Source organism: Aquarana catesbeiana, linkage group LG03, assembly GCF_042186555.1.
Source record: "Aquarana catesbeiana isolate 2022-GZ linkage group LG03, ASM4218655v1, whole genome shotgun sequence".
NCBI classification, from domain to species: domain Eukaryota; kingdom Metazoa; phylum Chordata; class Amphibia; order Anura; family Ranidae; genus Aquarana; species Aquarana catesbeiana.
The window spans coordinates 730,514,074-730,539,553 of NC_133326.1; the positions used below are offsets into that span (position 1 = coordinate 730,514,074).

Genomic DNA, 25,480 nt, shown 5'->3' on the forward strand with positions numbered 1-25,480 from the left:
TCCTGCGTTGCATCAGAGGGGGGCGGGGTCACCCATACACATCACTGGGAAACCCCGGCGTTTCCCCTTGTCAGAGGGGGACGGGGTCATGTGATGGTGGCCCCGCCTTCAGCTACATAAGAGCTGTCAAGCTGGCGCCGCGTCAGTGGCTGGGTGCCTCCAGTGGAGGCAGGATCCTGTTTGTCTTCATCGCTGGAGATCATCCATCGCTGGAGATCGAGAATTGGATTACATCGCTGGAGTAGGAGCATGGATTTATTGGAATACATTGCTGGAATCTCTTTTTTATTTTTTATTTTTAATAAAGGACTTGTCCCAAGCCGTCTCCTGTGGTTTTTTTAACATTTTGACACTTTCTTTTTTTGAAATGGTAGGGGTACAATGTACCCCTTACCAATTCACATAGGGGGGGGGGCCGGGATCTGGGTGTCCCCTTTGTTAAAGGGGGCTTCCAGATTCCAATAACCCCCCCGCCTGCAGACCCCCACAACCACCGGGCAAGGGTTTTGGGGATGAGGCCCTTGTCCCCATCAACATGGTGACATCCTCCCCATGTTGAGGGCATATGGCCTGGTATGGTTCAGGAGGGGGGCGCTCTCTCGTCCCACCCCTCTTTTCCTGTTGCCTGTCAGGTTGCGTGCTCGGATAAGGGGCTGGTGTGGATTTTTGGGGGAACCCCACGCCATTTTTTTTTAATTTGGAGTTCTTCTTAAAATCCATACCAGACCCTTTAGGTATGGTATGAATTTTTTGGGGGGAACCTCACGCCTTTTTTTGTAATCTTGGCGCAGAGTTTCCCTTAATATCCATACCAGACCTGAAGGGCCTGGTAATGGAATTTTGAGGGACCCCCGCACATTTTTATTTTTCAATGACTTTCAATGACTTTTATGTGTATTGTCAGGACCGACAACTCATTAATAGCCGGCACTAGTGCAAGTAAAGTACTTTTAGATGACTTTTTTTCCTTTAGAAATGTAATTTTGCTCTTGGACTGTTGTAAACATGGGAAACATGCGCCCCTCTACAGGCATACTATAGACACCCCCCAGGTACGAAATTTAAAGGAATATTTTACTTTTATTGTTTCACTTTAAGCATTATTAAAATCACTACTCCCGAAAAAACGTCTGTTTTTAAAACTTTTTTTTGCATTGATACATGTCCCCTGGGGCAGGACCCAGGTCTCCAAACACTTTTTATGACAATAACTTGCATATTAACCTTTAAAATTAGTGCTTTAGATTTCTCCCATAGACTTTTAAAGGATGTTCCGTGGCTTTTCTAATTTTCCGCAAACACCCCAAATTGTTCGCTGTTCGGCGAACGGGCGAACAGCCAATGTTCGAGTCAAACTCATGTTCGACTCGAACAGACAGCCCATCCCTAGTGGTAAGTAGTTTTTGGGGGATAAATTGTTAATGTCTGGGGTGAGATAGAGGCCTAAATAAGGGAGAGACTCTATTGACCAGGTGAAATAGAATGAAGAATGAATGGTATCTGACTGAGGTTGGGGAATGTTTATTGGCATGTTTTTGGTGTTAGTAAAAGGTTTAGTAATGTTATATTGCGTTGTGTAAGGAATAGTATCATATTGTGCCCATACATAATCAATTTGTATGTATTCTTGTTTGACGTATATCCTTTGATATTGCTGTGACTAAAGGTTCAATCACTAGGGGCAAATAGTAAAGGTGAGAGGGGACATCCCCGTCTCGTACCCCGGCCCACCCTGAACAAGTCTGACATCCTGGTAACCTTATCCTGGTGGATGGGTTGTGATAAAGTGAATGAAAGGCATGGGTGAATTCTCCGTATCTTTACAATAATATATCTAGATAACGCCATGTTACGCTGTTGAACTCCTTATTAATATCAAGGCTTAATAACAGTACAGATCGTGAATTGATATTTGCCTCCTGAATTATGTTTGGTACTAATCTGATATTATAGGTAATTTGTCTGCCTGGGCATGGGCATCCACAGCATAGGGCAAGGAGGGGCAATTGCCCCCCCCCTGGAATCGTAAGAAGGTGCTGAAGAGTGAAGACAGTTGCCCCCTGTGTTGCAATGGCAGCCGTAGACTTTTTTTTCTAAGTCTGCTGGCCTGGAGCTGCTCTCAGCCTGTTTCCGACTTATCACAGTCACAGATACATACAGACATCCGTCCCTCACTCCTCACCCCCGGCCCGATCATTGGATTGGTTCTGCCTCTCAGGCCTCTGCTTGACATCTCGGCTGTTCCGTGATTGGCTGCCTGCCTGTGTAAATGTACGCTATGCCAATCCGGCCTGGCATAGTGCCGGTTCCTCTCACAGGTGCATGCAGTGGCGGAGAGAGAATACGCTGCCAGTGCCTGCCCTGGGCCTATCGCTGAAGAACCACAGGTAACAGCAGTGCCACACTGTCTGTGCCAGTTAGGAGAAGAATATATTGCTTCTAAAGTTGGACAGCTGAGCTGAGCTATTGCTGGAAAAATAATGTGTGTGTGTTATATATAATCTTCTTCACTTTGTATGGAGTTACTCAGTCTCTCAGGCATACCAGTCCATGATGCCCATATATATATAGCCTAGAGAATGTACATCTTTTTGTTTTGCAATACATCTTTTGATCTTGATGACATAACCTATACAGTATAGACTGTTTTCATAAAGATCAAAATATGGCCACAACAGATGTATCGCAATACAAAAAGATATACATTCTCTAGGCTATATTTATATGGGCATGGAGTGAAGCTGAATTATCTCAATAGCTATTTCACACTGCCATCTATCCGCGTTATCGGTAAAGCGCCGCTAGTTTTAGCGGCACTTTACCATCATTTTAGCTGCGCTATTCGGCCGCTATATGGCACTTTTAACCCCCACTAGGGGTCAAAGAAAGGGTTAAATACGACTGTGTATCGACGCTGCTGAAATGCCCCCCTGAAAAAATTTCTGCGCATGCCCATGTGCCTGGGTAGAATCCAGATTGATAATGGGAAATCAAGGAGGGGATTATTGATGCTAATCTATTGGCTAATAGTCTGCTAAATATCTTAACCACTTGCCAACCGGCTCACGCCGATATACGTCGGCAAAGTGGCACGGGTGCGCGAAATGACGTACCCGTACGTCACTCCATCATCGGCGGCCTGCGATCGTGGAGCAGAGAGGTAGAACGGGGAGATACCTACGTAAATAAGGCATTTCCGTGTTCTGCCTAGCAACACGACAGGGATCTACTGCTCTCTGTGATCTCTGTCATGTTCCAGTGAGCCCCTCCCCCCTACAGTTAGAACACATCCAGGGAACACAATTAACTCCTTGACCACCCCCTAGTGTAAACCCCTTCACTGCCAGTGACATTTACACAGTAATCAGTGCATTTGTATAGCACTAATCGCTGTGTAAATGCCAATGGTCCCAAAATAGTGTCAAAAGTGTCCAAACTGTCTGCTGCAATGTCGCTGTCTCAATAAAAATCGCAGATCACCAACATTACTAGTATAAATAAATACAAATAAAAATGCCACAAATCTATCCACTATTTTGTAGACACAATAACTTTTGCGCAAACCAATCAATATACGCTTATTGCGATTTTTTTTACCAAAAATATGTAGAAGAATACGTATCGGCCTAAACTGAGGAAGAAATTTGTTTTTTTATATATTTTTTTGGGGATATTTATTATAGCAAAAAGTAAAAAATATTGCAGTTTTTTCACAATTGTTGCTCTTTTTTTGTTTATAGTGCAAAAAATAAAAACTGCAGAGGTGATCAAATACCACCAAAAGAAAGCTCTATTTGTGGGAAAAAAAGGACATCAATTTTGTTTTGCTACAATGTCGCATGACCGCGCAATTGTCAGTTAAAGCGACATAGTGCTGAATTGCAAAAAGGGCCTGGTCAGGAAGAGGGGTAAAGAAGAGGTTGAGGTCATTGTTTATTACTGAGATCGCCCTATAGTTTTGGGGTAATGTATGGTCTTTATTTGGTTTTGGGATGAAAGGCATGTTAACACCTCTGGGAATTGCTCTCCTTTTAGAATGTTGTTATATAATGTTCTCAGGTTCGGGATTAGAAGTTGGTGAAATTGTTTATAATAAAAGGAGGAGAACCCGTCTGGGCCGGGAGCTGAACCTCTCTTAATAGATTGAATTATTTGGAGGATTTCTTCATCAGTGTATGGTGCTTTTAGTTTATCAATTTGTGTAGAGGTTAGTGTAGGTATAGGAAGTTTGTCTAAGGCCCCTTTCACACTTATACGACTTGTCCCACGATTTTGGACTGCAAAATCGCATGACAAGTCAATCTCCATGACTTTCAATGACTACCATTCATATTAGCATGACTTTTTAAGTTGTGCCGACTTCTAAGTAGTTCCTGCACTACTTTTTTTCTGAAGTCGGATCAAAGTCAGATCCCGTATTAACAGATCTGACTTTGGCATGTGACTTGTGCATGTAGGGGAACTCCACGCCAATTAAAAAAAAAAAAACAGCATGGGTTCCCCCTTCATGAGCAGACCAGGCCCTTCGGTCTGGTATGGATTTTAAGGGGAACCCCCACGCCGAAAAAACGCCATGGGTGTCCCCCCAAAATCCATACCAGCTCCTTATCCAAGCACTGCAGAGACCACTTTTATCTGAAACCGGACCACCCACTCTTGAAGAGGGTACTGGGGTTATGGTTGTGAACTGCTACCATAACAACGATATTCCTCTTCAAAGTAGTGATGTAAAAAGAGGGTGGGTGGTCCGGAAGTGGTTAACGTATATCTTATTAGCTATGCTACCCCGTTTCCCCGAAAATAAGGCCTAGCATGATTGTCAGTGATGGCTGCAATATAAGCCCTACCCCCCCAAATAAGCCCTATCCTGTTTCCCCGAAACTAAGCCCTACCCTGAAAAGAAGACCTATGAGGACTCTAACTAGGGCTTATTTGGGGGGGTAGGGCTTATATTGCAGCCATCACCGACAATCACTCTAGGTCTTATTTTCGGGGAAACAGGGTATGATGACAATATATGAGATGAGTAATGGCGCCACACATAAAAAACAAACAATAATGTAATGCCGCACTAAAAATTAGCGAATACTAATAAAGAATAAGATGATGAAAAATTGGGCGCAAAAACATGTGAGTATATATATAAACATAAATCACCCAACCATACATAAGTGCACCATATATACCAGCACATATACTATAAATATAACACCAAACCAGTCCAGCATACGTGATATAAAATTATATCTAAAAAAAACATATATTGGTTCAATTCTTCTGTATATGTAGTAACTCCAACCTCGTGCCTTGCTAAAGCACTTACATTCCCACACCGAATGACGGACCGGCCTCTGCCTCATGCCCCAGCTGTGCTGCAATCTGCTGTACTTTACACGGGCATGTAAGTGCTTTTCTATTAGAGACAGTATTACACTATATTGCCTCTCTGTGGCTCGTTTATGGGGGAGACAAATTTCACAGATTCAAAGATAAGGAGCGTTAGATTTACACTTCAGAGTAACGTTTTGAGGAATTACCATTCACCATCTATGATTGAATGATCGATGCTGGAAACGGGCGATTGGAGCTACACTTGGCTTGGAGGATCCTAGCTAGCCGAGGAAGGTTTTCCCTCTATTATATGCCTGGTGGTCACTTTGTGGCCAGAGATATCTGGTGAGCAGATTTATATGACACTTCGGGTGAAGCACTTTTTTGTTTAACAAGAATTAGGCACACTGCACTTTAGCAAGGCACGGTGTTGGAGTTACTACTATATACAGCAGAATTGAACTAATATATGTTTTTTTTAGATATCATTTTATATCACCTATGCTGGACTGGTTTGGTTATATTTATAGTAGCTGTGCTATAATATCTATTACATTTTTAACTAAAGAAGTTGTAAATGGTTCAGCTATTGAAGTTATGATGAACTTGGTGAACAATGTTGGAGAGTTAGACATCAAGAGAGTTTGATAGATCCACTGAGGCCATAACAAGTTTAGTTGGGTTTAAACTCATGTTTTAATACTATAGTGCATGTTATGTATAACTTCTTTGAAAAGAATTATGAGCACAGGGTTGTGTTAGAGACTCTAGAATACATTGTAGATATAAACTCCCCTTGATGTCTAATCCCTCAAGAATAATATTCTTATATTTTAGATAAAACCAAAATACAGTAAATTGCATATAAAGTAGTTAACTCCGGAGTTGTTTCTCTAGAAGGTTTGATGATGAACAGATTATATCTTCAGGTATTAATGACTCTACTATAATTGATTGTTTTTAGAGAGGTGCCAAAAAAGAAAAGAAGATTGTGAATGGTTACAGAATTGTTACAAAATAACTGCAGTTCACTTTTAGGACAGAAGGTTGCAGTAGTAAGGTAATAATGAACTGTGATATTCTTTTTGGTTGAATTATAGAACTGTTCACGGGGCGCATGCGCCGCATGGGACGGAGAGGCTGCTTCTAATCAGAGCTCCAGCACCTTCAGGGCTTAAAGCCACTTAAATGGGGTCATAAACTCATAAAAACTGCCTGAAAGTAAGTTAACCCCTCGGACTATCATCTGTGCATGCCGAATTCTCAAAAAAAGAGACAGAAGAGCCAACAGAACTCTCTCACTCACTATCTGCTCAGATCAAAGGAGAAAAGCGTGGCCAAATATGGCGCTGGCACCCTGCCTACATCATCTGCCGCCCATCCCCCTGCTAAAGAACTACAACAGACGGACACAGGATCTTCAAAAAGCAGTGAGTACTCACCCTTATCTAAATCAGATTTGGACAACAGCTTAGAAGCTTTATACTCTAAACATGCTCACTAAATTCCAAACAGAGATACAAAAATCCACTTGTACCTTATCCCAGGAATTTGCAGCAATAGAAACACGTACTGACCTGCTAGAGAATAAGCGTGATGAACTATCAATTGCTTATAATGATCTCTCCAGAGAACATGAATCTCTTGCATCAGCTTTTTCCGAGTTGCAGGTGCATGTGGAGGATATGGACAATAGAAACAGAAGGAATAATCTTAGAATAAGAGGAGCCCCAGAATCTGTCACAGATTTAATCGCATACTCCACAAAATTATTCCAGTCTCTATTACCAGAGCAAAACCCTGAATCCTTCAAATGTGACCGCATACATCGTGCACTTAGAGCTAAACCTCCGCCTGATAAACCCCCCAGAGATATTGTACTTTGTATGAAAGACTTCCTAATTAAAGAAGAAATAATGCGTGCCGCACGGAGCATCAGAAACATCACGTTAGATGGAGTCCAGCTACAGATCTATCCGGACATCTCGCAGGCAACGCTTGATAGACGCAGAAAAATGAAAGAAATCACCTCAGTTCTCTCTACAGCAAGGATCCGCTACAGATGGGGTTTCCCCTTCAAGCTAATAATTCCTCATAATGGTACCACCTACATAGCCACCAACATCACCGAAGGTCAAGACATCCTGATAAAATGAGGTCTTCTAAAGCCCAGCAACCACGCGGAAACAGACGCAGATACAGACACGATCCCGCTGAATGGAGCTAGAGAAGAGCTACTAAAACTTTTTAGTTCCCCTTTTCATTTTCTCATAAAGCTTTAACAGGAAGACAATTTTTTTTTTTTTTTAATTTTAAATTTTTATTTTTTCATATTTTTATATTTTTTCTGGAGTTTTTTTTGTGTTTTTTTTCTACTTCCTCAATACACCGCTTATTATAAGTAATTGTGCATCTGCCACTATATTTATGCAGATGTGGGAATTTTGACACATGCATTTTTACGTATTTTTGCAAACTCATATTATTTTATTTAATTCTATTTACATTTATATATATATATATATATATATATATATATATTTCAGTATTATTTACAGTTTATTACATAACTGGTATGTGTCTACTCAACCTTACTAATTATCGAGGCCTTGCAATCACATACATCTATGAGTAACTAATGGTAATTCAGTATTAATTCAATATATGTCTTCATAATAAGGCAAATATATTCAGATGGACTTTTTAAGCTCATCTGAATAATGGCACTACACTGACATCTACTGTCACTACATGGCACTACAAGCCTTAAATATCTTAGTCTCAATGCAGTTTTGTTATATATTATACCATACCACAACACTGCCATCTTGTGTCATATATTAGAAAGACATACCAATTAAAAGAACCAGACCATAGGCACTTTTTGCTCTTTTACAGGTATGCTTCGCTCAATCCTCACTAGACATGTGCCCATGCAGCAACATGGTTTGCATCTCTTATACAGTACCTGACCGCGAGATTGTGTTTCCAGCGTGATAGCATCGCGCTGGTTCTCGGCATCAGGGTACTCTGCATGTCGCGCTGGCTCACTCATCGGGAAAGGAAAACTTTGTTTTCCTTCCGCGATGAGTGACAGGCAGCGCTGACAGCTGTCTGGTATGAATCCTGAGGAGGGAACACCGCGCCAAATTTTAAATGAAAAAAACGGCGTGGGTCCCCCCCCAGGGGCATACCAGGCCCTTAGGTCTGGCATGGATTGTAAGGGGAACCCCCTACGCCAAAAAATCGGTGTGGGGGTCCCCCCCAAATCCATACCAGACCCTTATCCGAGCATGCAGCCCGGCCGGCCAGGAGAGGGGGTGGGGACGAGTGAGCGCCCCCCCCTGAGCCGTACCAGGCCGCATGCCCTCAACATGGGGGGGTGGGTGCCTTGGGGAAGGGGGGTGCACTGCGGGGGCCCCCCCACCCCAAAGCACCTTGTCCCCATGTTGATGAGGACAAGGGCCTCTTCCCGGCAACCCTGGCCGTTGGTTGTCAGGGTCTGCGGGCGGGGGGCTTATCGGAATCCGGGAGCCCCCTTTAATAAGGGGGCCCCCAGATCCCGGCCCCCCACCCTGTGTGAATGAGTTTGGGGTACATGGTACCCCTACCCATTCACCTGGGGAAAAGTGTCAATATAAAAAAAACACAGTACACAGGTTTTAAGAGTCATTTATTAGTCAGCTCCGGGATCTTCTTCCGACTTGGGGGGGTCTCCTTCCGACTTCTCCCGGTGTTCGGCCTCTTCTCCCGGGCCCCGCCGCTATCTTCTTCCAGCTCTATTGCCAGCAAGGGGCACGGTCAGCTGCCGCTGTCTTGCCGCGGCTGTCTTGTCACCGCTGTCTCGCCGCTTCTTCTCTTCTTCTCTTCCCCGATGTTGACACGACGCTCTCTCCGGCTCGAATGCTGTGTGCGAGCTGCGGAGCCATTTATATAGGCGGTGACCCCGCCCCCTTACGACGTCATTGTCCCAGCATGCGCAGGGACTCTGGGGTCACGCCCCCTAATGACGCTAGAGTCCCTGCGCATGCTGGAACAATGACGTCGTAAGGGGGCGGGGTCACCGCCTATATAATTGGCTCCACAGCTCGCACACAGCATTCGAGCCGGAGAGAGCGTTGTGTCAACATCAGGGAAGAGAAGAAGAGAAGAAGCGGCGAGACAGCGGCGACAAGACAGCGGCGAGACAGCGGCGTCAAGACAGTGGCAGCTGACCGGGCCCCTCGCTGGCAATAGAGCTGGAAGAAGATAGCGGCGGGGCCCGGGAGAAGAGGCCGAACACCGGGAGAAGTCAGAAGGAGACCCCCCCAAGTCGGAAGAAGATCCCGGAGCTGACTAATAAATGACTCTTATAACCTGTGTACTGTGTTTTTTTTATATTGACACTTTTCCCCAGGTGAATGGGTAGGGGTACCATGTACCCCAAACTCATTCACACAGGGTGGGGGGGCCGGGATCTGGGGGCCCCCTTATTAAAGGGGGCTCCCGGATTCCGATAAGCCCCCCGCCCGCAGACCCCAACAACCAACGGCCAGGGTTGTCGGGAAGAGGCCCTTGTCCTCATCAACATGGGGACAAGGTGCTTTGGGGGGGGCCCCCGCAGTGCACCCCCTTTCCCAAGGCACCCACCCCCCCATGTTGAGGGCATGCGGCCTGGTACGGCTCAGGAGGGGGCGCTCGCTCGTCCCCACTCCCTCTCCTGGCCGGCCGGGCTGCGTGCTCGGATAAGGGTCTGGTATGGATTTGGGGGGGACCCCCACGCCGATTTTTCGGCGTAGGGGGTTCCCCTTACAATCCATGCCAGACCTAAGGGCCTGGTATGCCCCTGGGGGGGGACCAATGCCGGTTTTTTCATTTAAAATTTGGCGCGGTGTTCCCGCCTCAGGATTCATTCCAGACAGCTGTCAGTGCTGCCTGTCACTCATCGCGGAAGGAAAACAAAGTTTTCCTTTCCCGATGAGCGAGCCATCTCGGCGCTGGCTCCTGCAACGGGGCTCGCAGGTGTCAAATCTCGCCGAGAAATGCAGCGAGATTGACACAATATCGCGGTCACCTACTGTACTAACCAACAATTTGGCCGGACCTTTAGTAGATCAATATACCTATTGGATATAACAGTTAATACTACTATTACACACTTCATTCTCCGGTATGGTAGTAGTAATGCATACTATTCATTATGTTTTAGTATACAACCGTACAGTAGATCTAAAGTTTGATCTATATGTGTGTTCTTCAACATCACTAGATTTTTGGTTCTATTCCTAGTTTTTTTTTTTCTCTTCCTTAGCTCCCTTTCCCTCAGGTATCAATAATAGATACAATTACACCGTCTTTAAGCTCTAGAATACTAGACATAAGCTGCACAGTTATACTTTCCTATGACATTGGAGGTGGCGTCCCGCCTATGCCGACATGATTGACCCCCTCTCAGTCTCTACATATTTTCTCACTAGAGAAATGTTTTCTATTTTTCCTAAAAGATTATTCATATATCTTTTTATGTTCTTATTAATGTTAACTCTTGTTAGACGCAAATATTTTGTCTCATATACTCAAAGACTGAGTTTAAATTCTAGGGTTCGATTTAACTTTCTCGGTCAGTTGGAAAATGATTTTCTTTCCAAACCCATACAGTTTGTTCACTACAAATTTGGTTTACTTTTAATTAATGTTATGTTACTCTTAGACACTATACAGAACAATTATGGTACAATCTTTTTGTTATGCCTCAAGCTGCACTTGATTGTAAAGATTATTCACTGGATTAAATCCTTGTACGCCTATTTTACAGTATCTATCCCTATTACAATTGATCAATTATACACCATGTTTCCCTTATTTTATCAAATCTTATTACTTCCTGATGAGCCCCCAAATTTGTTTCCAACCACATGACTATAACAATCTTATCTCGCAACGTCCAAGGATTTAATTCACCACACAAGAGGAAAAAAAGCATTCTTACAATATAAAAAACGAAATGCCAAAGTATTATTGTTACAAGAAACACATTTCATGAAAGATGGACACCCCACATATTTCCATAAAGCTTTTAATCAATCCTTTTATACCACATCCACCTCCAAAACTAAAGGTGTGGCAATTTTTATCCACCATTCTTTTCCATTGGAGGTTCAACAGGTTTACAAGGATCAAGATAGTAGGTACATCATCATAAAAGGAATGTTATCCGGTAGAGAACTAACGATTGCTAACGTATATGCACCAAATGATTCACAAACTACTTTTTTCACAAATTTCTTTAATATACTACAACAATACCACTCACCACATATTATTTTGGGTGGTGATTTTAATTCGGCCTACCAACCTAACTTAGACCGCAGCAAACAAAATCAAAATTCTAAAACATTCTCAAAAACAACCATAACGCACATAAATAGTCTACAACTAATCGATACGTGGAGATCATTGAATTTAGGTGCTCGTGACTATACCTATTACTCTCACCCACACGATTCATACTCACGTATTGATTACATCTTTTGCACCCCAATAATCCTTGCCAACTCCCACGACGCCTCAATACACCCGTGTGCTTGGTCAGACCATCAAATCACAACTTTTAATACTCAATTTATAGGCCTCACTTCTACTCCATATTCGTGGAGAACTAACGAATCAATTCTAACAGACCCCATACACAACCAGGAGATCGCTTTAGAAATAAAAGACTATTTCAATCTAAATTCCACCCCAGAGATCTCCCAAACTTCATTATGGATAGCACATAAGGCTGTTCTGAGAGGCCTTCTCATCAAAAGAGCAGCAAGATGTAATAAACTAAAATGGGAAAAAATCCATACCCTTACTAAAGATCTTCACAACCTATACAAAATTCATACCAACATGAACGACCCAAACATATATTCATTAATATCCCAAAAACGTAATGAATTAGACTCATTACTCACATATAAAGCGTCCCTTAGATGGTCAAAAGCAAAATTTTTCCTGTCAAGTAATGCATATTCTTCAATGTTTGCTCGCAAGCTTAACCAATCTATAAAACCCACCCATGTATATAAACCTAAAAATAACTCAAACCAACTAGTCACTCTTCCACAAGAAATATTATCTATCTTTAAAAAATTCTACTCTGACCTACTTTCAGCTCCTAACTCATCGATCCCGCCCACAGCAATGTCCTGGTTGGAGAAAATCCCTTTCCCAAAGCTAACCCAAACACAAATAGAAGCTTTAAACGCCCCATGCTCAGAGGAAGAAATACATCATATAATAAAATCCCTTAAAAAAAACTCAGCCCCGGGCCCAGATGGTTTCACCTCATTCTATTATAAACAATATCAACAATTATTAACACCAAATTTAGCAAAATTATATAACAACATTCTTAAAGGAGAACAGTTCCCAGAGGAAATGCTTCTTGCAAATAAGTCTCTTATCCCAAAACCAAACAAAGACCACACATTGCCACACAAAACTACAGACCAATTTCTGTAATAAACAATGACCTTAAGATATTCTGTAGATTATTATCCAATAGACTTGCATTAATAATTCCCTCACTAATCTCCCCCTACCAATCAGGGTTCATACCTGGTAGACAAATTACAGACAACATTAGATTAGCCACTAACATAATACAAGACGCAAATATCAACTCCAAATCTGTTTTACTTCTTAGTCTCGATATCAATAAAGCATTCGATAGTGTATCCTGGGATTTCCATGACTCAGTTCTGAAAAGATACGGCTTCTTAGGTGAATTTCTCCACGTCTTTCACGCTCTTTATCATAACCCATCTACTAGGATTAGATTACCAGGCTGTAATTCAGACTTTTTCAGACTAGGTAGAGGAACAAGACAGGGTTGTCCCCTATCTCCCTTATTATTCGCATTAGCGCTTGAACCCTTAGCTACAGCAATACTGCACAACCCAGATATAAAAGGTTATAACTCTAACAATAATACCTATAAATTGAGTATGTATGCAGTCGACATGGTATTATTCCTCACACAACCCAATATTGCTTTACCAAATTTACTACATACTCTTAAAACATTTGCCTCACTATCTGGCCTAACAGTGAATGTCACCAAATCTATAGGAATGCCAATTAACATCCCATCATCCCAATTAGACTCCTTACGTTCCTCATTCAACTTCTCATGGTCAATGGATTCTCTCCCTTATCTTGGTATATTTCTTACACCAAATATTAATGACCTTTCCTCAAAAAAACTACACCCCATTAATACAAAAAATGAGATTGATGCTCAAATTATGGAAATCTTTTAAAATATCGTTTCTTGGCCGAATTACAACGATTAAGATGACAATCTTACCAAAAACCTTATACCTATTTAGAGCCCTCCCAATCAGATTAAATAAAGTAACTATTACTAAATTCCAAACAGAAATCAATAAATTTATCTGGTCAGACTCCCGTCCACGTCTATCTAGGTCAGTATTACACAATCCACAGAAAAACGGTGGTCTGGGTCTCCCAGACTTCTGGCTTTATTACCTAGCTGCCAGATGGTCACAAATAGCACAATGGCCCATTCCCAACCCCAAAGTCCCATGGGTTAGATTTGAAAAAAGACTCCATCCAACCATATTCTATCTCAAGTATATTATGGGGTAATAAAGTATCAACTCACATCATAGACAACCTTAATCAATTAGTCTCACATTCATATCGATTATGGAAACTACATAACAAAAAATATAACTTAACCTCTAACACACCTCTACTTGCATCTTTTATTGGTGACCCAAAATTCCACCTTACCTCCAATGAGAGAGGAGACTTTTCATGGTGGACAAATAATAACCTAATATCCCTCTATAATTTTTTAGAAAACAACAACTTCACTTCATTCTCTTCATTGAAATCTAGACATCAGATCCCCAATACCGAATTTAATAAATTTCTTCAAATTAGACATTTTTTTAGTACATATTTCCAAACAGTAAACTCACTCCCACCATCATTTTTTGAAAACATTTGTCTAAAAACACCTAGGAGAGCAGGCCTGATATCTGAAATCTACTCTAATCTAGTCAATAATGCAGAACAATCCAAACTTCCCTATATGCTCAAGTGGGAACAAGAATGTGATTTCTCATTTACAATAGAAAATTGGGACAAATGTATCTCTAACTTACACAAATGCACAAGATCGATCACGATCAAAGAAACTGCAATCACACTTTTTACAAGGTGGTATTATACCCCAGTTAAAATTCATGCTATTTTCCCTGACACCCCTCATACATGTTTCAGAGGTTGCAATTCAGCAGGATCCTTTTCTCATATCTTCTGGGATTGTGATAGAGTTACTCAGATATGGAAACAGCTGGAGAAATTTGCCTCCAAAATCTCAAATAACAACATAAACCTCACTATATATAACTGTCTCCTATTTTCCCCTATCATCGGTCTTTCCATACATAATATGAGATTGATCCACACAATATGTGTTGCTGTACACTGGTTGATAGCATACCATTGGAAATCCCCCACAATTCCCCTTTCACATTTGAAAACCAGAATTAACAATATTAATTTAATGGAAAAAATATTCCACACAATACAAAACACTAACCAATTCTACACAAAGAAATGGGACCCATGGTTTAACCATGCTAATCTCTTCTTTAACCCTGAATAATTCTACTAAATACTGAAGTTCACTGAAGAGTATTATATGAATATACAGTTTAATGTATAATAGGAATTGCTATATTTATATATAAATTTATACTCTATTCAAGAACCGCTTAATATATATTGTTATTCCTTTTTGTAGAAATTACTTTGTACATTTTATGGCATATGTCAATAAGCTTTTTGTACTATTTCTTTGTGCCAAATAAAAAAAGTTTGTAAACAAAAAAAAAAAATAACTGCAGTTCCCTTTTAGGACAGAGGGTGGCAGTAGTAAGGTAACAATGAACTTCTTTTTGGTTGAATTATAGAACTGTTCAAATAAAAGACAGGTGATACTATCAGTTCCAGTTTAGGGCTGTAGATGTCAGTGTTGAATCATTAATATGCTGGTTTCAGCATTGTTACATAGTTACATAGTAGGTGAGGTTGAAAAAAGACACAAGTCCATCAAGTCCAACCTATGTGTGTGATTGTATGTCAGTATTACATTGTATATCCCTGTATGTTGCGGTCATTCAGGTGCTTATCTAATAGTTTTTTGAATCTATCGATGCCCCCCGCTGAGACCACCGCCTGTGGAAGGGAATTCCACATCCTTGCCGTTCTTATAGTAAAGAACCCTCTACGTAGTTTAGGGTTAAACCTCTTTTCTTCTAATTTTAATGAGTAGCCGCGAATCTTGTTAAACTCTCTTCTGTGAAAAAGTTTTCTCCCTATTCTGGGGTCACCAGTACAGTATTTATAAATTGAAATCATATCCCCTCTCAAGCGTCTCTTCTCCAGAGAGAATAAGTTCAGTGCTCACAACCTTTCCTCATAACTAATATCCTCCAGACCCTTTATTAGTTTTAGTGGAACAGATAGGCACCGGACGTGACGTCGCAGAACAGATAGGCACCGGAAGTGATGTCAGGTTGTGAGCTCGCCGCTCGTGGTGCTGTGTTTGTGTTTTATACTCTTTATGTTAGTACCTTATTGGCTGTTTTCATAATAAGTGCATTTTAGCCCTTAAATACTTCACGATTGGGGACCTCTTTTCTTCCTTCCCTATATACTGCATTTGAACTGGAGCTCCATCTCTATTTTTTATTCTTGAATAGGGATGAGCTGAACACCCCCCGGTTCGGTTCGCAGCAGAACATGCGAACAGGCAAAAAATTTGTTTGAACGCGCAAACACCGTTAAAGTCTATGGGACACGAACATGAATAATCAAAAGTGCTAATTTTAAAGGCTTATATGCAAGTTATTGTCATAAAAAGTGTTTGGGGACCTGGGTCCTGCCCCAGGGGACATGTATCAATGCAAAAAAAGTTTTAAAAATGGCCGTTTTTTCAGGAGCAGTGATTTCAATAATGCTTAAAGTGAAACAATAAAAGTGTAATATTCCTTTAAATTTTGTAGCTGGGGGGTGTCTATAGTATGCCTGTAAAGGGGCGCATGTTTCCTGTGTTTAGAACAGTCTGACAGCAAAATTACATTTCAAAGCAAAAAAAGTCATTTAAAACTACTCGCGGCTATTAATGAATTGCCAGTCCGACAATACACATAAAAGTTCATTGATAAAAACTGCATGGAATTTCCCCACAGGGGAACCCCGAACCAAAATTTTAAAAAAAATGGCGTGGGGGTCTCCCTAAATTCCATACCAGGCCCTTCAGGTCTGGTATGGATATTAAGGGGAACCTCGCGCCAAAATTAAAAAAAAATGGTGTGGGGGTCCCCCTCAAAATCCATACTAGACCCTTAAGGTCTGGTATGGATTCTAAGGGGAACCCCGTGCAAAAAAAATGGCGTGGGAAAGAAGGGGGGACGAGAGAGTGCCCTCCCCTCCTGAACCAAAATTTAAAAAATTAGCGTGGGGTCCCCCCAAAAATCCATACCAGACCCTTATCTGAGCAAGCAACCTGGCAGGCTGCAGGAAAAGAGGGGGGGGGATGAGAGAGCGCCCCTCCCCCCTCCTGAACCGTACCAGGCCACATGCCCTCAACATTGAGAGGGTGCTTTGGGGTAGCCCCCCAAAACAGCTTGTCCCCATGTTGATGGGGACAAGGGCCTCATCCCCACAACCCTTGCCCGGTGGTTGTGGGGGTCTGCGGGCGGGGGGTTTATCGGAATCTTGAAGCCCCCTTTAACAAGGGGACCTCCAGATCCCGGCCCTCCCCCCTGTGTGAAATGGTAAGGGGGTACAAAAGTACCCCTACCATTTCACAAAAAAAGTGTCAAAAATGTTAAAAATGAAAAGAGACAGTTTTTGACAATTCCTTTATTTAAATGCTTCTTCTTTCTTCTATCTTCTTTCTTCTATCTTCTATCTTCCTTCGGTTTCTTCCTCCATCTTCTTCTTCTTCTGGTTCTTCTGGTTCTTCCTCTGGTGTTCTCGTCCGGCTTCTTCTTCTCTTCATCTTCTTCCCCGGGCCGCTCCGCATCCATGATGGCATGGAGGGAGGCTCCGGCTGTGTGACGCTTCTCCTCTTCTGACGGTTCCTAAATAATGGAGGGTGGGGCCACCCGGTGACCCCGCCCCCCTCTGATGCACGGGGACCTGTTGGGGACTTCCTTGTGGCATTCCCCGTGATGTCAGAGGGGTCGGGGTCACCGCCCCCTTCCTTTCCTTCACAGCCCCTACTTGTAAAAGAAATCTTTCTACCTAGTCCTAGCTCATTTTCACAAAGCTGGCATGTTGCTGACACAGAGGAGCACAGTACAGGAAGCTCACACGAGGGGTGCACATAGTAGTCAGAGGTGGCAGTAAAGAGCTCAATGTCTGAGCTCAATGAAACAGAGAGCAGCAAAAGCTGCAAGATCATTTCCATAGTGCACAACAGGGCTCCCCTTAACCGTCCTGCTTTCTTCTGGCCCCAGGGCCCCTTACAGCTGTATCAGCTATAACCCCCTGATGGCGGCCCTGACCTTACATATCTTGGTAGAGGGTGTCACCTGGGTGAGGAACCGAATTGAAGATCAGGAGGTGGAACAAGTGGGGGTAGTAGTGACACGTGACCCAGTCAGATCTGCAGTACCTGTTGTTCTGGGCATGAATGTACTCAATGACTTGGACTTACCCGCTTGCTAGCCTGGGGTTTCAATATCCCAGCTGATGTACATGGAGCTGTGCCCTGCAGGCGGTATGGCTCAACATGATTAGGGTATATGAGGTTCAACAGAGGGCAGCTGGGAAACAACCCGAGCAGGTGGGAGTTGTCAGCATTCCTCCTACTCATCGGGTCCAATAAGAAGCTTCAGAGGGCCACGATCATGGTTAAACCCCATAAGGACTCAATGGCACCTGTGGAGTGGTTAGTTGCCTGCACCTTATCCAAGATCCACAAGGGAAAAGTTCTGGTGAAGCTCATTAACCTGGGGAACACCCCAGTCTCACTCCCCAGCCATGCCACCATTGCAGACCTCTATGTGGTGCCTCATCACTGTAATGCCCCGTACACACGGTCGGACTTTGTTCGGACATTCCGACAACAAAATCCTAGAATTTTTTCCGACGGATGTTGGCTCAAACTTGTCTTTCATACACACGGTTACACAAAGTTGTCGGAAAATCCAATCGTTCTAAACGCGGTGACGTAAAACACGTATGTCGGGACTATAAACGGGGCAGTGGCCAATAGCGTTATTTATTCTGAGCATGCTTGGCACTTTGTCCGTCGGATTTGTATACACACGATCGGAATTTCCGACAATGGATTTTGTTGTCAGAAAATTTTATACCCTGCTCTCAAACTTTGTGTATCGTAAAATCCGATGGAAAATGTGTGATGGAGCCTACACACGGTCGGAATTTCCGACAACAAGGTCCTATCACACATTTTCCTTCGGAAAATTTGACCGTGTGTACGGGGCATCACTCAGAGGCCCAACCAGGGGTAGAAGCAGTTTGTGCCCCTCTACAGGCAGCCATGGCTTTGTTAGACAAGTCCCAATACAAACTTTTGCTGAAGCAGCTGGACATACCCTTCCAAGACTTTCCTCTACCACAACAGAGACTACTGCATCAATTACTGGAGAAACATTTACTAGTATTTACCAATAGTCCAGAAGACTACAGGTTCACCAAAGCCACTGACTACCCGATCCACACAGGTCATGCTCCATTCATTTTGGAGTGGTGCTGTCACATTCCCCCAACCCTGTGCAAGGAGGTCCAAGATCTTCTCCACAATATACTACAAAGCGGGGTGATACCGGAGAGTACGTGATTCTGCTCTAGGGGGCATATGCACATGGGGGGTGCGTACACCGCTTGTGCTGTGATTACTAAAAGCACAAGTTGATCAGTGGGTGCCAGCCAATAGATGACCACCGGCACCCGCTGATCAGCGAGGAGGACGACAGGACAGATCTCCGTCTATGTAAACAATGCAGAGCTCTGTCCAGTCAGCGGGATGTGCTGGCTTTTGTTTCCCTGCAAATCACATTCCTTAGTAAAAGCAGCACACTGTACACACAAAAACACTGGCTAGGCACACATTTAACCCTTTAATTGCCCAAGATGTTTAACCCTTCCCCAATCAGTGTCTTTAGTACAGTGGCAGTGCAAATTTATAGCACTAATCACTGTATTAGTGTCACTGATTCCTACAAAGTTTCAGATTTACTCATATCGCAGTCTCGCTATAAGTCGCTGATCACCGTCATTAATAGTATATTAAAAAAAAAAATTCCAGTATTTTTCTTATAGCTTTTTTAGAGACTTTAACTTTTCTGCAAAGAAATCAGTATACGCTTATTGGGATTTTTTTTCACCAAAAACATGTAGCAGAATACATATTGGCCTAAACTGATGAAGAAATTTGATTTTTTAAATGGTTTTTATTGGATATGTTAACAAAAAGTAAAAAAAAAATATATTTTTTCCAAACTTGTTTATTTTTATTTTTAAAGCGCAAAAAAATGCAGAAGTCATCAAATACCACCAGAAGAAAGCTCTATTTGTGGGAAAAATTATATAAATGTAATTTATGTACAGTGTTGCATGACTGCGCAATTGTGAGTTAAAGCAATGCAGTGCCGTATCGCAAAAAATGGCCTGGTCATGAAGGGGGATAAATCTTCCGGAGGTCAAGTGGTTATATAACCAATTTCCTTTTCATCATGATGTAGTCGTCTCCACTTTTCATGTCATTGCACTTAGTGCTCCGCATGTCTTCTCCACATCCGTCTTTCCTTCTTTCTCTCTTCTAATGTTGAGAGGTATAATTCTCATTACTACTGCAAAACTAATCTTCTCCCTTCTGTACTCTGATCTCCGTGTCCTATAATATTCATCCAGCCTCACCCTGTGTAGGAGGATGTCACCCCTCCCCCATCCGCATTCTTCTCCGGTGTCAGAGGCTTTCAGTTTAGTTTCTCTTCTGCTGTCAGCGATGGCGTCTGGTGATCTGAGAGCTGAGCTGGAATGTTCCGTCTGTCTGAACATTTATACCGATCCTGTAACCCTGAAATGTGGACACAACTTCTGCCGGGTCTGTATTGATCGTGTGCTGGATACACAGGAGGGGTCTGGAGGATATTCCTGTCCTGAATGCAGAGAGAAGTTTCCGGATCGGCCTGCACTGCAGAAGAACATGAAACTATGTAACATAGCAGAGACTTTCCTGTCTGCTCACCCAGATCAGGAGGAGTCCGGGGTCTTCTGTACTTACTGTGTGGACTATCCTGTACCTACTGTTAGATCCTGTCTGCTCTGTGAGGTTTCTCTGTGTGATAAACACCTAAGAGTCCACAAAAAGTCCCCAGAACACATCTTATGTGACCCCATCTTGTCCATGGAGAGCAGGAAATGCTCCGTCCATAAGGAAGTTTTGAAGTATTTTTGCACCAAAGATAACGCCTGTATCTGCGTGTCCTGCAGTTTGGCTGGAGAACATCGGGGACACGAGGTGGAGACACTGGATGAGGCTTCTGAGAAGAAAAAGGAGACACTGAGGAATGTTCTGCAGAAACTCCTGACAAAGAGAGAGGAGACAGAGGAAAGAGTCCAGAGTCTGCAGGAACACAGGAGGAAAGTAGAAGAAGAAGCAGCTGGTGACACCGAGAGAGTCACTGCCCTGTTTAGAGATCTCAGGAGACGTCTGGAAGACCTGGAGAAGAGAATCCTGAGGGAAATCTCCGGGCGGGCAGAGAGGGTCTCCATCTCCATCCGGGATCTGGAAATAAAGAAGGAGGAGCTGTCCAGGAAGATGCGTCACATTGAGGAGCTGTGTAACATGACGGATTCACTGACTGTCTTACAGGAATCAGACACAGGTGACTTGTGTGATACTGAGGATGGAGATAATGAGGACCGAGAGAGACATGAGGAACTCCTCCATGATGGAGGGGGTCTGGATGTGGCGGGGGTCTTACACACAGGTTTATCTGATATAATAAAAGGGGTAAATGTATACTTCTATACACAGGGAGCTGCAGACATATTACTGGATGGAAACACAGCTGGTAATTATCTACAGATATCAGATGACAGGAAAACTGTATCCTGGTCAGATATAGACCAGAAGCGTCCAGAAACACCAGAGAGATTCCAGTATTATTCTCAGGTGATGAGCAGTCGTAGTTTCTCCTCAGGGAGACATTACTGGGATGTGGATGTCGGGGGGTCAGATGGATGGATAGTCGGGATGTGTTACCCCAGTATAGAGAGGAGAGGGAGGGAGTCAGGGATTGGAGATAATAAGAAGTCCTGGGGATTGGACAGATCTGGTGATCAGTATTGGGTGATACATGACGGTAAATGGATCCCATTACCCACCAATCACTCCAGTAACAGAGTCAGGATATATCTGGATTATGAGGCTGGGCGGACCTCCTTTTATGATCTGTGTGACCCGATTCGACATCTCCACACCTTCACCACCACCTTCATTGAGCCCCTCCACGCTGGGTTAGGTGTAGAAAATGGTTATATAAAGATATGTGGGGGGAGGCGGGAGATGTGAGAACTCTGCCCACAGTCTGGTGATGTCAGACGAAGGAGGGGAATTCATTTAATATTCATCCAATAGTATATAGCAGTGGGCGGGGCTTCCTGCAAGTTTTTCTACTATAAATAAATGTGAGATTTCATACTGATCGCTGTGATTGAGTAGAATATCTGTCCAATTATTGGAGTAACAATAACATGTTCCTATTGGTCAGTGAGAAATCTATCTATCTATCTATCTATCTATCTATCTATCTATCTATCTATCTATCTATCTATCTATCTATCTATCTATCTATCTATCTATCTATCTATCTATCTATCTATCTATCTTTAGGATTATAATGTGTAGACGGTCTCATTCCTTATTAATTCATTTACAATGAGTTTATTCTATTGATTATTTTATTGTGTCAAGAAATAGAAATGAATAATAGATCTACAAATAGATAGAAAGAGATGAAAATCGATGGAAAAATCTCAGAGGAAACATATGAAGAAATGATCCAGAGTTTTACTAATGAAAGAAATAATGAGATTTATCACTAATATAATGATATTACTATAATAATGTATGATTACTAGAACTGGAATGTTTCCCCAATATAACGTGTCCCCATAGAATGGATCACCAATAGAATTCTATGGGATCTCTTTTATAATGGATCCTAATATAATGTATCACGTGATGGTGTATCTTATAATCACTAGATGTGTCCTGGTGATGGGGAGAATTAGGAAATAAAATATTAATGTGAAATAAAGATTCTTTATGAAATCATTATTATTATTATTATTATTATTATTATTATTATTATTATACGGGGTTTATATAGAGCCGACAGTTTAGGCAACGCTTTACAACATGAAGGTAGACAATACAATTACAGTGTAATACAGGAGGAATCACTTTTATAATGGATCCTAATATAATGTATCAGTGTGATGGTGTGTCTTATAATCACTAGATGTGTCCTGGTGATGGAGGAGGAATTTGGAAAGATGTTAATGTGAATAAAGTTTTTCTCGGTTGCAGATGTGAAGTGCTGGTGTTATACTTACCTGCTCTGTGTAATGGTTTTGCACAGAGCATGCCAGATCCTCCTTTTCTCGGGTCCCTCTTCGGTGCTCCTGGCCCCTCCCTCCTGTTGAGTGCCCCCTCAGCAAGCAGCTTGCTAGGGGGGCACCCGAGCCGAGCTACAGCTTCCTGTGTCAATTCAGATATGGAGCCGAAGCCCAGTCCTGCCCCCTTTTCTCTCCTCATTGGCTGACTTTAATAGACAGTAGCAGGAGTCAATGGCACCGCTCTGCTGTCTCAGCCAATGAGGAGGGAAGTTCTGGATGGGCCAGACACTCCTGCAACATTGCTGGATCTAGAGGGACTTCAGGTAAGTATTAGGGGAGCTGGTGGGGGCTGCTGCACACTGAAGGCTCTTTATCTTAATGCATAGAATACAATTACAGTGGCAAAACATGTTCCATAGTATAGCATGTGATCTTCATTATTGCAGTACCAAACTGTATTGTCTGCAGACCTTAATCAAATGTCATCACAGAGTGTACAAAACACCTTGATAGATAGTCACACGTTCCACAGATGGGGCAATTTTTATGAAGAAATAAAAATGACACAGCCGTATTTCAGAGACAATAGTCAGACAAATAACACAGTGGCTGGTGAGTATGTAAGCAACTTGATTGGCAGCAATGTAAGATGGAGAGACAAGGCAAGTTTTTTAAAAAATATATAAAATAAAAATCACAGTGATTATACCGAAATATTGCAGAGACATGCTGCAAATCAAGTAAGCCTTTTAAGTGGGTCTAATTTACAGAGGGAGAGAATCGAGGAGGTTTTATTTTAGCAAGGAATAAATATTACACTGATTATGTTAACCACTTGCCGACCACCTCACGATGATATACATCGGCAGAATGGCAGGGGCAGGCAAAGTAATGTACAGGTACGTTACTTGCCTGCCGCGGGTGGGGGGTCCTATCGGACCCCCCGTGCCCGAGGCGGTCGGCATTTCTCCCCCAGCAATCGCAGGTGAGGGGGAGGCTATCCATTCGTGGCCACCCCCTCACGATCGCTCCCGGCCAATGAAATCATTCCTCTGCTGCTGTATAGTAAACAGCAGCAGAGGAAATTATGTCATCTCTCCTCGGCTCTGTATTTTCCGTTTCGGTGCCGAGGAGAGAAGACATCAATGTGAGTGCACAACACACACACAGTAGAACATGCCAGGCATACTTTTCACCTCCCATCACCCCCCGATCACCCCCTAATCACCCCTCCCCCCTGTCACACTGACACCAAGCTGTTTTTTTTTCTGATTACTGCATTGGTGTCAGTTTGTGACAGTTAGTGTGGTAGGGCAGTTAGTGTTAGCCCCCTTTAGGTCTAGGGTACCCCCCTAACCCCCCCTAATAAAGTTTTAACCCTTTGATCACCCCCTGTCACCAGTGTCACTAAGCGATAATTTTTCTGATCGCTGTATTAGTGTCACTGGTGATGCTAGTTAGGGAGGTAAATATTTAGGTTCGCCGTCAGCGTTTTATAACGTCAGGGACCCCCATATACTACCTAATAAAGGTTTTAACCCCTTGATTGCCCCCTAGTTAACCCTTTCACCAGTGATCACCGTATAACTGTTACGGGTGACGCTGGTTAGTTAGTTTATTTTTTATAGTGTCAGGGTACCCACCGTTTATTACCTAATAAAGGTTTAGCTTCCTGATCACCCGTCGTTGAAATGCGTCACCCCAGGCAGCGTCAGGTTAGCGCCAGTACCACTAACACCCACACACTCAGCATACGCCTTCCTTAGTGGTATAGTATCTGAATGGATCAATATCTGATCTGATCAGATCTATACTAGCCTCCCCAGCAGTTTAGGGTTCCCAAAAACGCAGTGTTAGTGGTATCAGCCCAGATACCTGCTAGCACCTGCGTTTTGCCCCTCCGCCCAGCCCAGCCCACCCAAGTGCGGTATCGATCGATCACTGTCACTTACAAAACACTAAACGCATAACTGCAGTGTTCGCAGAGTCAGGCCTGATCCCTGCGATCGCTAACAGTTTTTTTAGGAGCGTTTTGGTGAACTGGCAAGCACCAGCCCCAAGCAGCGTCAGGTTAGTGCCAGTACCGATAACACCCACACACGCGCCATACACCTCCCTTAGTGTTATAGTATCTGAACGGATCAATATCTGATCCGATCAGATCTATACTAGCATCGCCAGCAGTTTAGGGTTCCCAAAAATGAAGTGTTAGTGGGATCAGCCCAGATATCTGCTAGCACCTGCGTTTTGCCCCTCCGCCCGGCCCAGCCTAACCCACCCAAGTGCAGTATCGATCGATCACTGTCACTTACAAAACATTAAATGCATAACTGCAGCGTTTGCAGAGTCAGGCCTGATCCCTGCGATCGCTAACAGTTTTTTTGGTAGCGTTTTGGGGAACTGGCAAGCACCAGCGGCCTAGTACACCCCGGTCGTAGTCAAACCAGCACTGCAGTAACACTTGGTGACGTGGCGAGTCCCA

At 42.9% G+C, this 25,480-nt stretch overlaps 2 protein-coding genes across 2 annotated transcripts in view; one reads left to right on the plus strand and one right to left on the minus strand.

The window, feature by feature from the left end:
- LOC141134389 (uncharacterized) overlaps nt 1–25,480 on the minus strand; it is an 87,492-nt gene that overhangs the window by 17,462 nt on the left and 44,550 nt on the right.
- LOC141133807 (E3 ubiquitin-protein ligase TRIM39-like) lies at nt 20,291–22,316 on the plus strand. The gene has a single exon (XM_073623365.1). The coding sequence runs from the start codon at nt 20,303–20,305 to the stop codon at nt 21,947–21,949; it is 1,647 nt and encodes a 548-aa protein (XP_073479466.1). The 5' UTR covers nt 20,291–20,302; the 3' UTR covers nt 21,950–22,316.